This window comes from Babylonia areolata, chromosome 28 (genome assembly GCF_041734735.1).
Source record: "Babylonia areolata isolate BAREFJ2019XMU chromosome 28, ASM4173473v1, whole genome shotgun sequence".
Taxonomy (NCBI): domain Eukaryota; kingdom Metazoa; phylum Mollusca; class Gastropoda; order Neogastropoda; family Buccinidae; genus Babylonia; species Babylonia areolata.
In genome coordinates, this window is record NC_134903.1 from 27,337,135 (window position 1) to 27,353,940 (window position 16,806).

At 43.5% G+C, this 16,806-nt stretch overlaps 1 protein-coding gene across 4 annotated transcripts in view; it reads left to right on the plus strand.

Moving 5' to 3' along the window:
• The first annotated feature begins 1,763 nt into the window (after window positions 1-1,763).
• LOC143301934 (phospholipase A and acyltransferase 4-like) overlaps window positions 1,764-16,806 on the plus strand; it is a 16,716-nt gene continuing 1,673 nt past the window's right edge. The window contains exons 1-5 of one of the 4 annotated variants that reach the window (XR_013057866.1): window positions 1,764-1,875; window positions 7,324-7,440; window positions 10,074-10,254; window positions 13,134-14,167; window positions 14,496-16,806. The exon at window positions 14,496-16,806 is cut by the window's right edge and continues 1,673 nt beyond it. Coding sequence is in view for 3 of the 4 variants with exons in the window: in XM_076616387.1 (XP_076472502.1) it covers window positions 7,335-7,440; window positions 10,074-10,254; window positions 13,134-13,371 (525 nt within the window). In the remaining variant the exon portion in view is untranslated. The other 3 variants (XM_076616387.1, XM_076616389.1, XM_076616388.1) reach the window with 3 other exon arrangements.

The window sequence follows — 16,806 nt, forward strand, 5'->3', positions numbered from 1 at the left end:
CAGGATGTCAGTGAAGGGCTATCACCTCGCTAAGATGAGACAGTGCTTACAGGTCAGGATGTCAGTGAAGGGCTGTCACCTCACTGAGATAAGACAGAGCTTACAGGTCAGGATGTCAGTGAAGGGCTGTCACCTCGCTAAGATGAGACAGTGCTTACAGGTCAGGATGTCAGTGAAGGGCTGTCACCTCAATGAGATAAGACAGAGCTTACAGGTCAGGATGTCAGTGAAGGGCTGTCACCTCGCTAAGATGAGACAGAGATTACAGGTCAGGATGTCAGTGAAGGGCTATCACCTCGCTAAGATGAGACAGAGCTTACAGGTCAGGATGTCAGTGAAGGGCTGTCACCTCGCTAAGATGAGACAGAGCTTACAGGTCAGGATGTCAGTGATGGGCTATCACCTCGGTAAGATGAGACAGAGCTTTCAGACCAGGATGTCAGTGAAGGGCTGTCACCTCAATGAGATAAGACAGAGTTTACAGACCAGGATGTCAGTGAAGGGCTATCACCTCGCTAAGATGAGACAGAGCTTACAGGTCAGGATGTCAGTGAAGGGCTGTCACCTCACTGAGATAAGACAGAGCTTACAGGTCAGGATGTCAGTGAAGGGCTGTCACCTCGCTAAGATGAGACAGAGCTTACAGGTCAGGATGTCAGTGAAGGGCTGTCACCTCAATGAGATAAGACAGAGCTTACAGGTCAGGATGTCAGTGAAGGGCTATCACCTCGCTAAGATGAGACAGAGCTTTCAGACCAGGATGGCAGTGAAGGGCTGTCACCTCACTGTGATAAGACAAAGTTTACAGACCAGGATGTCAGTGAAGGGCTGTCACCTCACTGTGATAAGATTGGGCCTTCAGACCAGGATGTCACTGAAGGGCTGCCACCACGCTGAGATAAGATTGGGCCTTCAGACCAGGATGTCAATGAAGGGCTGTCACCTCACTGAGATAAGACAGAGCCTACAGGTCAGGATGTCAGTGAAGGGCTGTCACCTTGCTGAGATCAGACGGAGCTTACAGGCCAGGAGGTCAGTGAAGGGCTGTCGCCTCACTGAGATAAGACAGAGCCTACAGGTCATGATGTCAATGAAGGGCTGTCACCTCGCTAAGATGAGACAGAGCTTACAGGTCAGGATGTCAGTGAAGGGCTGTCACCTCGCTAAGATGAGACAGAGCTTACAGGTCAGGATGTCAGTAAAGGGCTATCACCTCGCTAAGATGAGACAGAGCTTTCAGACCAGGATGTCAGTGAAGGGCTGTCACCTCACTAAGATAAGACAGAGCTTTCAGACCAGGATGTCAGTGAAGGGCTGTCACCTCACTGTGATAAGATTGGGCCTTCAGACCAGGATGTCACTGAAGGGCTGCCACCACGCTGAGATAAGATTGGGCCTTCAGACCAGGATGTCAATGAAGGGCTGTCACCTCACTGAGATAAGACAGAGCTTACAGGTCAGGATGTCAGTGAAGGGCTGTCACCTCGCTGAGATAAGACAGAGCTTACAGGCCAGGATGTCAGTGAAGGGCTGTCACCCCACTGAGATAATTTTCTAAAATGATAATCCTTTAGATGAACTTTTAAAAACGATTTTAAAAAGAGATTGAAAAAAAATCCCCTGCAGGTGGATGTTCTTTTATTCTAGACACAAATGCTCCAAAACACCCCAGTGCTGAATTTGGGCGTGGGTGGTACATTGCCGAGGACACTTGGAATGAGAGGGGTGACTGATCCCCCCCCACCCCCACCCCACCCCCCCAAAAAAAAGCAAACCTCGCCTCAAGTCACGAGAACCTCGTCTGACTAGACTGAAAAGAAGCGCGCAAACTCAGAACAGACGTGCAGTTGTGCTGCCTGTGAAGGGATACTGTGTGTAAGTAATCTTACCTTCAGTTTCGGGCGGGGTTTTGTTTCTAAGTTGATTGTCAAATTCAGTTATTGTTTTCTTCGTTTTTTGTGGAACACCGCGACGACATTTGTCTGTATGTCTTGAGAACAAAAAGTATTGCATTCTCAAGAGTGTCAGATTTTGCGTTGTCTGAAGACCAGCAAACCGTGGCGGGTTTGTGGGGCAGAAGGGTGCGGCTAGTGGGGGGGACAAACAGTATTCCTCCTTTCACAACTGCCGGATTTTTTGTTTTATCTAAAGAAGAAAATTTGTCTTCAGTACAACTGAACTTATCCAAGATCACGATCGCAGTTCCTGAAAGAAAAAAACATTGATAGTGGCTACTCAGCTTGAAGACCAGTCAATACAAACGGGTACGCGGTAGCAGGTAGGTACAGCCAATTTATTTTTAGATTCCATTCATGATCTGTCGGGGTGTGTCTTTGTGTGGAACGTCAGCTTTTGTCGTGATTTTTTATTTTATTTTATTTTTAAGATCATACCATTACTGCGAATATCATATCAAAGTTAGAGTTGAACATGTATCAATATTTCTTTGATTTTAAACAAGCGAAACAGACGGAAGACATCCACACACACTCAGAGGATGGGGAAAAGAGAGAAAGGGAGATTGAGAGGGGGAGAGAGAGAGGGGGGTATATTACAAGATTAATGACATTATACGTCATGTTACATAATAATGATAACAACAACAACAATAACAATAATGATAATAATAATAAGGCTGCCACTGACAGGCCGCAAGAGGGGCGGGAAAAGATCTCTGATGCCAAGAACGTGGCGTTTAGCGTGTTGCTCGGTCTATTGTATTTACTTGGAAAGGCCCACAGAGACTCTGTTCCGTTTTGAAGAAATTTGCGCAATGTTGGTTTGGAAATGATGCCGATATTCGTTTGATTTGCAAAGCATCGTGCTCTACCTTTCATGCTAGACTTACGGCCGCTCCCTCTCTCTACCTTTATTTCTTTGAGGCGATCGATGGTGTGATGGCCTTGTACCTTTTTTTGTTGTATTCTTTGACTTTTCTGAGGATTTCCGATTTTCCTAGATGTAGGCCGCTCGTTGGTGTTGCGTTACCAGCAAGTCTGTCAGCTCGCTCATTTCCCTTAACACCTGCATGTCCCGGGCAGTATGACCATGTAGTTTTTAAATCTGAAAGTTGCGCATTGCCTCATGCCACTCTGGGCTTTCCATTCCACATTCAATTTTCTGTATGTGGTTCACTGAGTCCGTCAGAATCATGGCATGCTGGTTTCCGGGCATATGGATAGATAGCCACTGGAGAGCATGTGTCACAGCTTCAACTTCATCGTTAGGCTGGAGGTTGTGACTTTGTAGGCAGAATTCTCTTCCCTAATTGTTTTTCCATTTTGTTTCGCAGTGAATCCCCAACCGGATTGGCCTTTGGTGTATATGATGATGTCCTCTTCTTTACTGTTTCCTTCTATGAGTAGCTTCACTTCTGCATCAGTTTTGCCCTCTGGCCATTCCCGACAATGTCTTCCTAGAGTGGGTGAAATGGCTGTGAATAAATAATAATCAAGAAATAATTAAACAAATAAACCACGCACTCTGTTTCCAGATCATTACTTCATCAGTTTACCCTTAAAAATTGATATCGACATCTCTATTCAAATCATCACAAAGGAGTACACCTGTGATATTTTTAGATTCCATTCACGTATCTGTAACAACTGATTTGTCTTGGTGTACCTGAGAAACAATGTTATGCGTGGAAAAGTTATCCTTTGTCGTGAAGTATTCTCAATGTTTCTCTGTTTTATGGGACAGTGTTTAACTGTTCTGTGGGACCATGTTTCTCTGTTTTATGGGACAGTGTTTCTCTGTTTTATGGGACAGTGTTTCTCAGTTTTATGGGACAGTATTTTTTGTTTTATGTGACAGTGGGTTTTTGTTTTTGTTTTTGTTTTTATTAGACATGTGTTTCTTGGTTTTATGGGACAGTGTTTCTCAGTTTTATGGGACAGTGTTTCTCAGTTTTATGGGACAGTATTTTTTGTTTTATGTGACAGTGTTTTTTTAATTTTTTTTTGTATTAGACATGTGTTTCTTGGTTTTATGGGACAGTGTTTCTCTGTTTCATGAGACAGTTTATGGGGTTTTTTTATGGGACAGTGGTTATGTTTTATAAGACAGTATTTTTCTGTTTTATGAGACAGTGTTTCTCCGTTTTATGGGACAGCGTTTCTCTGTTTTATGGGACAGTATTTTTTGTTTTATGGGATAGTGTTTTTCTTTTTTATGAGGCAGTGTTTTTTGGTTTTTGCTTTATGGGACAGTGGTTCGCTGTTTTATGAGACAGTATTTTCTGTTTTATGAGAAAGTGTTTCTCCGTTTTATGGGACAGTGTTTCTCTGTTTTATGAGACAGTATTTTTTGTTTTATGGAACATTGGTGTTCTGTTTTAAGGGACAGTGGATCTCTGTTTTGTGGGAAAGTGGTTCTGTTTTAAGGGACAGTGGATCTCTGTTTTATGGGACATGTTTTATGGGGCAGTACGTGTTTCTCCGTTTTATGAGACATTGCTTCTGTTTTATGGGACAGTGGTTCTCTGTTTTATGGGACAGTGGTTCTCTGTTTTATGGGACAGTGGTTCTGTTTTATGGGACAGTGGTTCTCTGTTTTATGGGACAGTGGTTCTCTGTTTTATGAGACAGTATTCTTCTGTTTTATGGGGCAGTGGTTCTCTGTTTATGGGACATGTTTTATGGGGCAGTGTTTCTCTGTTTTATGGGACAGTGGTTCTCTGTTTTATGAGACAGTATTCTACTGTTTTATGGGACAGTGGTTCTCTTTTTTATGGGACAGTATTCTACTGTTTTATGGGACAGTGGTTCTCTTTTTTATGGGACAGTGGTTCTTTGTTTTATGGGGCAGTGATTCTCTGTTTATGGGACATGTTTTATGGGGCAGTGTTTCTCTGTTTTATGGGACAGTGGTTCTCTGTTTTATGAGACAGTATTCTACTGTATTATGGGACAGTGGTTCTCTTTTTTATGGGACAGTATTCAACTGTTTTATGGGACAGTGGTTCTCTTTTTTATGGGACAGTGGTTCTCTGTTTTATGAGACAGTATTCTACTGTTTTATGGGACAGTGGTTCTCTGTTTATGGGACAGCGGTTCTCTGTTTTATGAGACATTGCTTCTGTTTTATGGGACAGTATTCCTCTGTTTTATGGGACGTGTTTCTCCGTTTTATGAGACATTGCTTCTGTTTTATGGGACAGTGGTTCTCTGTTTTATGGGACAGTGGTTCTCTGTTTTATGGGGCAGTGTTTCTCTGTTTTATGGGATAGTGGTTCTTTGTTTATGGGGCAGTGGTTCTCTGTTTTATGGGACAGTGATTCTCTGTTTATGGGACATGTTTTATGGGGCAGTGTTTCTCTGTTTTATGGGATAGTGGTTCTTTGTTTTATGAGACAGTATTCTACTGTTTTATGGGACAGTGGTTCTCTTTTTTATGGGACAGTATTCTACTGTTTTATGGGACAATGGTTCTCTTTTTTATGGGACAGTGGTTCTCTGTTTTATGACAGTATTCTACTGTTTTATGGGACAGTGGTTCTCTGTTTATGGGACAGCGGTTCTCTGTTTTATGAGACATTGCTTCTGTTTTATGGGACAGTATTCCTCTGTTTTATGGGACAGTGGTTCTCTGTCTTATGGGACAGTGGTTCTCTGTTTTATGAGACAGTATTCTTCTGTTTTATGGGACAGTGGTTCTCTGTTTTATGAGACAGTATTCTTCTGTTTTAGGGGACAGTGGTTCTCTGTTTTAGGGGACAGTGGTTCTCTGTTTTAGGGGACAGTGGTTCTCTGTTTTATGGGACATTTTTTATGGGGCAGTACGTGTTTCTCCGTTTTATGAGACATTGCTTCTTTTTTATGGGACAGTGGATCTCTGTTTTATGGGACAGTGGTTCTCTGTTTTATGAGACAGTGTTTGTATTATGGGGCAGTGATTCTCTGTTTTATGGGACAGTGGTTCTCTGTTTTATGGGGCAGTGATTTTCTGTTTATGGGACATGTTTTATGGGGCAGTGATTCTCTGTTTATGGGATATGTTTTGTGGGGCATTGTTTCTCTTTTTTATGGGGCAGTGTTTCTCTGTTTTATGGGACTATGTTTCCCTGTTTTATGGGGCAGTGTTTCTCTGTTTTATGGGACAGTACATGTTTCTCTGTTTTAGAATAGAATAGAATAGAATGACTTTATTACAAAGTGTACCGGAGTCAGAAGGAATATTGGGGAGGATAGTACATAACAAGGTACGAACATAAATCGAAAATCATACACAAACACAAATATAGTAGAATTTAGGATACATACATGTGCATATCAATATAAAAACTTGTACGCACGCGCGCGCGCGCACACACACACACACACACACACGTTTGAACAGAAGCCGCATATTACATGTGATGGGGCTGATGACTAGATCTTCAGGTAGATGGTTGTTGATTGCACAATTCTATTTATCATACTGGATTTGTTCGAGAGACAGGGCATTGACTGCTTTGGGGAAAAAGCTATTGGCGAAGCGATTGGTTTTCGTCCTTATACTTCTATACCGTCGACCAGAGGGGAGCATCTCGAAAATCCCAAAAGCTGGATGTGATTCGTCCTGGCTGGTTGATTTTGCTTTTTTGAGTAGCCGCTTATGATATGTCGTCTAGAGAAGGTCGATCAGCCCCGGTAATCTTGGTGGCAGTTTTTACGATAATGTTAATTAAAGGCTGCAACTTCTGCCTTGGAAATGTTTCTGTACCAAACAGTAATAGCGAAGGTTAGCACACTTTCAATGACTGCTCGGTAGAAATCAACCATGATTTCCTTTTTAATTCCGAACTTTTTGAGGCGCCGAAGAAAATACAGGCGCTGTTGTGCTTTCTTTACAATTTTTTTCGTATTTTTCTCCCATTTCAAATCGTTGGAAATGATCAGCCCGAGAAATTTAAATTCGCTGATGATCTCTAATTGTTTGTCTTTAATGACAAGTGGTAAGGGGTCGGATCTGGTCTTCCTGAAATCTAAAATTAATTCTTTTGTTTTTGACAAGTTGAGTTCTAAGTTGTTTTGATCACACCAGCTGACAAGTTCCAGTACTTCTTCCCTATATTTGACTCATCACTGTTCGTAATCATTCCTTTTAGAGTAGCCTATTATCTTCTTATGGGACAGTACGTGTCTCTCTGTTTTACAGAACAATACTTTGTGTGTGTGTGTTTTTTTCGTATGTTTTATGGGACACTGTTTCTCTGTTTTATGAGGGTATTTCTCTGGTGGTGGTGATGGAGCGGGGGTGAGGCTGATGGTGACGCTGCTGCAGAGATCCATTTAGGTTTTGGGTGATACATTTTGTTGTTGTACTTGTTAAATGTTTCAGACAGGTGCAAAATGGCAGCAAGGAAACGGGCGAACAGAGCACTTCTGGATGAACTTGAGCCAGGGGACCTTATCGAGATTAAAAGAGGAACGTACTCACATTATGCAGTGTACGCAGGTGAGTTTATAGCAGAAACCCCGCACCCCCACCCCCACCCCCCAAAAAAAAACCCACACCCACACACACACACCCTTCCAACCCCAGCAGTCCCTGTAGCGATGCTCGCCACTTACATTATATTTGTTTGCGGTAACAATAGACAAGCGGGAGGACGAAGGAAAACATGAGTCCACAGTAATGTGAAGAGAAGAAAGATTCATTCTGAACCCCAGCTCAAGATGGAGGTGATGAGTCTCCGCTACCCGGATGAGCATGACGACAACGATACGTCATCAGCATCACGTGACTAATACACGCTCTTAAGCGACGATCTCTAAAACAAAAACAAAACAAACGTCAAAGGCCAGGCCGGACTGTGGCTGTGACATATGATGAATTTGAAATACCTTAGTCTGTGGATATGTAATATAACTGCTCATTCTTTATGTAAAGAAGATATGCTTAATGTCACTATTGTAAAGTCTGTGTACATATGTTGTTGTTGTTGTTGGGGTTTTTTGTTTTTGTTTTGTTTGTTTGTTTGTTTGTTGTTGTTGTTTTGTTTTTTGTTTGTTTGTTTGGTTTTTTGTTATCATTGTTGCAAACTTAATTCTGTGTATGTAGATAAATTCTAAACAAATACAATTTTTAAAAAATTTAAACACAATAGTACATACATTTTCAGCACAAATTTATCATTCAAATATATGTAACCAAGTGCTCTGTTTGCTTCAAAACTTGCTTCACACATCAGCGATAGCAGACGGCTTCTTCGCAACTGACAGCCGGTCTTCAATGACCTGCGCAGAATGTGTGACGCCATTCCCAGTTTGAATGTAAATCCCCTTTTAGACAAAGGCTCCAAATAACTATCAAATCAAGTCTCTGAATCGTTTACTGAAATATTATATTTGTTGTGCTTACACACACACTTAAATCAGTTAGAAGCATACTTGGTTTCAGTTTAATCTCTGTTTTATCTCTTCTCCTTTATGTCTTCTTCTTAGTTCTTCTCCTCGTTCCTCTTAGTTCTTCTCCTCATTCCTCTTAGTTCTTCTCTCATTATTTCTCTCCTTATCTCTTCTTCTTATAACTATTGTAAAATAAAACAATAGAAAAACCCTTTTGTGACTGGCCTTTATATGTTCCTGGCCTATGCGCGGGAATTCTTGTCTATCTTTTAATACAGTAAATCATCATTAGTTACTTATTTTGTACCGTCCCCTGATAAACCACTCGGATACACGGCTACATATACATCACCATCGGAATTCATTCACACGTAGCATCTGTTGGACTCTCAAGGCTAGACCAGTGAGTTGAGTTTTATAAATGGGTCAGACATCTGCCTTCTGTTTTTGTTTCTTTATTTCATTTTTAAGCAGCCCTGTCCATAATGTATGTGGGTCAGTAAGGACACTATGGCATTGAAACTGAAACCACATGTAAGAGAAGACAACCCGTCTCAGCAACTTTGCGCAGCAAATAGGCCTGGAGATCAGCCAGCAGAAAACAGAGTTGATGACAATGAACATTCCCAACCTTCACCAATGCAAGTAAGCGAAACACATCTACCCACAACTGAAGAGTTTGTGTGTAGCACTGTCAGATACGATGAAGGAACAGGTAGTGACATCAAGAGCCTTCTCAGCAAGGCCGGAATCACCTTCAGAACGTTGAACGATGTTTGGAGAGCCCCCAGTGCTACACCAATTCAAAACTGAGAATGTACCAGAATTGTGTACAATCCACAATGCTCTATTGCTCAGAATGATGGAGGATGCTGACAGTGATCTAACGAAGCTGTCAACGTTCCACACAAAATACAGCCGAATAATCCTGCGATGATTCTTCTGACTCAATTTAATCTCCAATCAAGAATTACTCGCCCAGTATCAGCGAGAGAAAATGGAGACTATCATCATGAGAATGCGTGGAAATGGGTTAGACACCCGAAGACAGCCGGAAGAGAGGAGGGCCAAAAAACACCTGGCGAAGAACAAGTGGAAGGAGAACTGTGACCCTGAAGCACACCTGGGGTACCATTCAGAGACTGGCCCACAACAGAATGGTGGGTCTTCGTTGATGTCCAGTCCAATGAACTCACGTGCCAAACGTTATGCATTGCATCAAGTCCATTCCAATGTGCTTTCATCAAATCGAGAGACTCTTATCACAATGAGCGCGCTTTGTGGAAAAAGCAACACAAGATGTACTCCGATGTGCCGATATGTTTTTCGCACCTAATCTTGACAGGGAAACACACACACACACACACACACACACACACACACACACAAAAGCGCGCACACACAAGCTCACACATACACACACACACACACACACACACACACACACACACACACACACACACAAGCGCATTCGCGCACGCACACACACTGCCGATCTTACCATCTGACACACAATCAGGCCTTGCCTATCATTGCCTCTGTCTGTCTGTCTCTCACCCCAACCTCTATCTTTTTGCTTTGTATTCTCAGTTCGAAATTTCTGCGTGTCACTCAAAGGGAAAGAGACAGATATTGGTGTTTTGTTATTTCTCTGTGCGTGTGTGTGTGGTGTGCTGTGTGTGTGTGTGTGTGTGTGTGTGTGTGTGTGTGTGTGTGTGTGTGTGTGTGTGTGTGCTTCAGGCCATAAGAGAGTGGTACACCTGGTTGGGATCAGAGCCAGCATCATCAGGAGGCATCTCAACGGATCCTTCAGTATCGGTGGTGAGCGTTTCAACAGAGCGGAGGTCAAGGAGGAGGATTTCTGGAAAGTTGTGGGAAAGTCGGTAGCCAGGAAGAACAACTACCTTGATGAAAAATATCAGTAAGCATATAGGGTGACCACGTGCTCATGGAGTGGTGGATATGTGTGTGTTGTGGTGGTAGTAGATTGTGTGTGTGAGCGTGTGTGAGTGAATGTGTGTGTGTGTGTGTGTGTGAGGAGGGGAGGGGGCTGTGTGTATTTGCGCGCACGCGCACGTGTGTTCAGTTTAATGTTGATGTGATAATAAAATAAATTCTATACGATAACAAAAAATGAACTTCATAAGAATTCAAAATACAATTACAAATTGTAAGGGGGGCGGGGGGCTGTGTTTACAATGCACACACCTTTTTTGTCAAATCCAGATGAAAGCTCAGTATTCTACATGATCCTTATCAATCGTAATTACTACTGCCTCTGTCCAAAGACTGCATTTATCTCTGTAGTTGGTGTATTCATGGATATATCAGTCAATGCAATGTCTTGCATATACAATATGTATGTATGTATGTATGTGCGCAGCCATTCAGCCATCTGCGCATTCACAGATAGATTCATGAGCATCCTCCCCCCACCCCACCACCACCCTCCCCCCATCCCCCAGCTGGATGACAACGATGGTCATCATCGATCTCGATGGACACACACAAAAAATGTATGTATGTGGGGCATTTTATAGAGGAGACAGTGCCACTCGAAGCCTCACCCCCATCCTGGTAGACAACACCGCCAGTTTGTCCCACATGTCCTATGACGGAAACATCCAGGCGGAAATGGGTCGCCTCATTACCCTATCCCGGATAGATGGAGCTCGCTAGCCTAGAAAGGCAGTTCATCTAGAAGGAAACTCCGTTTTCAAACCCGAGCAGATGAAGCTCGTTAGCCACGGAAGGCTGATCGTCTGGGAGAAGGACAACTCCAAGCTCAAACCTCTGTTGCCTTGCGGCTACATCTTCTTCAGGAAAAGGCTAAAGGAGTGAACCCTGACAGAAAACCCGGAGTCGGAGTCCCTAAGGCGGTCTTGAGTTCTAACCAGCTCCTCTCCAGCAGCTCCTGCGTCATCCCTGGTGCCAGGCGTACTGGCTTCTGCTTTCCCCCTGGAGTCATCTAGAAACGAGGATTGGGAGGACTTGCTACATGGCCAACAGCTTGTCCTCCAGATCAATCTGCCCAGACCTGCACCTGGAGAGGTCACTCCAACTTCGCTAAGTCAGCGTGGACACAACATGGAGAGCAGCAGTTACCGGTTATAAGCCAAGGCTCGTTTGGCGTAGAGCCGGGCGCCAGGGGTTGCTCTCGTCGGTGGGAGGAATTCTTGGACTCCATTGAGTAGTTATCGCCCGCCTCAAGCTGGGCAGCCCCCAGCCAATAAGGCGCTACCCCGCCATAACCTGCTTGCTCCAATGGGTGCTTGGAGCTTAGAGAAATCAACAGGCGGGTTGTAAATTCCAGCACCAGACAAAAGAAAAATCAAGAGGAAGATGCTAGCTTTTCAGATTGCAAGCTGGAATGTAAGGACAATGTGTCCAGGTTTTAACAGCGATCTGCAGTCAACAGACAACCTACGAAAGACTGCTGACAGAGAACTAAGCCGTCTTAAGATCGACGTTGCTGCTCTGCAAGAGACAAGGCTGCCAGAGGATGGATCTACACGTTCTTCTGGCAGGGGAAGAGCTCAGAGGAGGCACACATACACGGCGTGGGTTTTGCTGTGAGGAACTTTGTTGTCAGCCATCGAACTGCCGACTGGAGGTTCTGAGAGGCTCCTGGCCATGAAGATGACAACAAGAACGGGCACAGCCATTTGTTTGAGCTTTTGCTCCAACCCTAAGCTCTGCCACAGACGAGAAGGACCAGTTCTATGATGCTCTCGATTCAGTTGGGAGATGTGTGCCCAACAATGAAGGTCTTTACATCTTGGGAGATCTCAGTGCAAGGGTGGGTGCTGACTTCGAAGCCTGGCCTATAATCGGACGTCATGGAGTTGACAGAATGAATGAGAATGGTCAGAGACTTTTAGAGCTGTGTTCCTTTCACAAGTTGGCAGTGACAAACACCTTCTTCAAAATCAAGGCAAGGCACAAAGTCGCATGGCGTCACCCCAGATCCAACCACTGGCACCAGCCAGATCTAATCTTGTCCAGGAAGCAAGACCTGAATGGTGTGCTCAACACAAGAAGCTTCCACAGCGCTGATTGTGACACTGACCACATCCTCGTCCGCTCCAAAATACGACTCATCCCGCACAGAATGCATCATTCCAAATCCAAAGGCCGCCCGTGTATCAACGCTTGCCGATCAACAAACCTGGTCAAAGGTCAGGAGTTTTGGGGAATCCTTTGTGCATCATTGGAGAATGGCCGTTCAGAAGCTTCGAGTGTAGACGCCAAGTGGAAACATGTGCGCGATGCTGTCTACCAGTCAGGGGTGGAGCGTTTGGAAGAAAGGAGCAGAGAAATGAGGACTGGTGGGAGGCAAGCTGGCAGAAAATGGAACCAGCGGTGGAGACCAAGCGTACGGCACACCTAGCACATGAAAGCAATCCCCACCAAGCTACACGGGACGCACTGAGGTCTGCACACAGTAAGTGTCAGCAGACAGCTTGGCGCTGCACCAACAACCATTGGCTGAATCTGAGTCACCACCAAAGTCAAACAGCAGCAGGGCAGGGTCTGCTCTGGTGTGCGTTCTCCAGAATCAGTTGTTCGCTATCGATTGCTGGCTCTGAGACTGCAGCAGTTGAACCCGCGTGTGGCTGTGTACAGGGGACTCTGGATGAGTGGTGTGGAAGCAATATCACTGAAACGGTGCAAATGACTGGGCAGCAAAATAATTTTGTTTTAAATGTGGGGGAGAGGGGGGGGGGAGGGGTGATCAGTCACCACAACAGTCATGAAAATCTCTTGCAGCGATGATGGAGCCCTTGTTTTCTGTTGCAGCCCTCTCCCAGGGCACCAGGTTGTCGCAATCGCCCGGTCACACATCGGCCCAGCTGAGTACGACGTGCTGTTTAACAACTGTGAGCATTTCGCCACCAAATGTCGCTATTTTCAGAGTGTTAGTCGTCAGGCAGAGTCTTTCATTGAAAGGTGTAGCAAGGTTGTACTCGGAGTAGCCAGAGCAGTTGCGATTTTTTTCGGGGGTTTGAGGCTGTTCGCAATTAGTAGAAGAAATTGATCCGACTGAAAAGAAAAAGTTGAGGAAGCTTTTAGGGCAACAGCCGCTGTTGCCTCGGTAACCAAGAAGCTGTCGCCGTGAGAATTGTACCTCATCATATTGATGATTAGGCAGCCATAATGTGTTTTCTGGGACTGATGTACGCATGCCTGGTTTGTACACGTTTCAACAACCCCAAATATGTTCCCGTTTTAGGATGGAATCTTTGACATGTATGGATTTCTTCTTCTTATGCGTTCGTGGGCTGCAACTCCCACGTTCACTCGTATGTACACGAGTGGGATTTTTCGTGGATGACCGTTTTTACCCCGCCATGTAGGCAGCCATACTCCGCTATCGCGGGGGGCGGGGGGGTATGCTGGGTATGTTCTTGTTTCCATAACCACCGAACGCTAACATGGATTACAGGATCTTTAACGTGCGTATTTGATCTTCTGCTTGCGTATACACACAAAGGGGGTTCTGGCACAATCAGGTCTGCACATATGTTGACTTAGGAAATCGTAAAAATCTCCATCCTTTACCCACCAGGCGCCGTCACCATGATTCGAACCCGGGACCCTCAGATTGACAGTCCAACGCTTTAACCACTCGGCCATTGTATCTGTCATGTGGATTTCTTTCATTTTCTGGATGTTAGTATACTGTCACCATGACGGTCTCTCTGGAAGCGAGGATGATGATACGTTGTGCCATCATGTGACTCTGGAACCCAACGTCCAAAGCACACATTTGGTTACAGGTGTGACATGGTGTATACACACAGGGGGTAAAGGTAGTACACAGGAAGTTACAGGTGTGACATGGTGTATACACATAGAGATATATAGACACTACACAGCCAGTTACAGGTGTGACATGGTGTATACACATAGAGATATATAGACACTACACAGCAAGTTACAGGTGTGACATGGTGTATACACATAGAGATATAGACACTACACATCAAGTTACAGGTGTGACATGGTGTATACACATAGAGATATATAGACACTACACAGCAAGTTACAGGTGTGACATGGGGTATACACATAGAGATATATAGACACTACACAGCAAGTTACAGGTGTGACATGGTGTATACACATAGAGATATATAGACACTACACAGCAAGTTACAGGTGTGACATGGTGTATACACATAGAGATATAGACACTACACAGCAAGTTACAGGTGTGACATGGGGTATACACATAGAGATATATAGACACTACACAGCAAGTTACAGGTGTGACATGGTGTATACACATAGAGATATATAGACACTACACAGCAAGTTACAGGTGTGACATGGTGTATACACATAGAGATATAGACACTACACAGCAAGTTACAGGTGTGACATGGTGTATACACATAGAGATATATAGACACTACACATCAAGTTACAGGTGTGACATGGGGTATACACATAGAGATATAGACACTACACAGCAAGTTACAGGTGTGACATGGTGTATACACATAGAGATATATAGACACTACACAGCAAGTTACAGGTGTGACATGGGGTATACACATAGAGATATAGACACTACACATCAAGTTACAGGTGTGACATGGTGTATACACATAGAGATATATAGACACTACACAGCAAGTTACAGGTGTGACATGGGGTATACACATAGAGATATATAGACACTACACAGCAAGTTACAGGTGTGACATGGGGTATACACATAGAGATATATAGACACTACACAGCAAGTTACAGGTGTGACATGGTGTATACACATAGAGATATAGACACTACACAGCAAGTTACAGGTGTGACATGGGGTATACACATAGAGATATATAGACACTACACAGCAAGTTACAGGTGTGACATGGTGTATACACATAGAGATATATAGACACTACACAGCAAGTTACAGGTGTGACATGGTGTATACACATAGAGATATAGACACTACACAGCATGTTACAGGTGTGACATGGTGTATACACATAGAGATATATAGACACTACACAGCAAGTTACAGGTGTGACATGGTGTATACACATAGAGATATATAGACACTACACAGCAAGTTACAGGTGTGACATGGGGTATACACATAGAGATATATAGACACTACACAGCATGTTACAGGTGTGACATGGTGTATACACATAGAGATATATAGACACTACACAGCAAGTTACACGTGTGACATGGTGTATACACATAGAGATATATAGACACTACACAGCAAGTTACAGGTGTGACATGGTGTATACACATAGAGATATATAGACACTACACAGCAAGTTACAGGTGTGACATGGGGTATACACATAGAGATATATAGACACTACACAGCAAGTTACAGGTGTGACATGGGGTATACACATAGAGATATATAGACACTACACAGCAAGTTACAGGTGTGACATGGTGTATACACATAGAGATATATAGACACTACACAGCAAGTTACAGGTGTGACATGGTGTATACACATAGAGATATAGACACTACACAGCAAGTTACAGGTGTGACATGGTGTATACACATAGAGATATATAGACACTACACATCAAGTTACAGGTGTGACATGGTGTATACACATAGAGATATATAGACACTACACATCAAGTTACACGTGTGACATGGTGTATACACATAGAGATATATAGACACTACACAGCAAGTTACAGGTGTGACATGGGGTATACACATAGAGATATATAGACACTACACAGCAAGTTACAGGTGTGACATGGGGTATACACATAGAGATATATAGACACTACACAGCCAGTTACACGTGTGACATGGTGTATACACATAGAGATATATAGACACTACACAGCAAGTTACAGGTGTGACATGGTGTATACACATAGAGATATAGACACTACACAGCATGTTACAGGTGTGACATGGGGTATACACATAGAGATATATAGACACTACACAGCAAGTTACAGGTGTGACATGGTGTATACACATAGAGATATATAGACACTACACAGCAAGTTACAGGTGTGACATGGTGTATACACATAGATATATAGACACTACACAGCAAGTTACAGGTGTGACATGGTGTATACACATAGAGATATAGACACTACACAGCAAGTTACAGGTGTGACATGGTGTATACACATAGAGATATATAGACACTACACAGCAAGTTACAGGTGTGACATGGGGTATACACATAGAGATATATAGACACTACACAGCAAGTTACAGGTGTGACATGGGGTATACACATAGATATTTATATCTCCTCAGTGATTTTTCTTCTTTTTTTCTTCTTTTTTTTTTTTCCTCCAAATACTTTATCTTGCAACTTTTGCTGACCATTTACAGTATCATGCCCAGTGTGAAATTCAGAAGAAAATTTGTTTAAAGATTTTCCTCACGGTTTTGGACATGATTTTTTGACTCACTTGTGTAAACAAAGTGAGTCTATGTTTCAACCCCGTGTTCG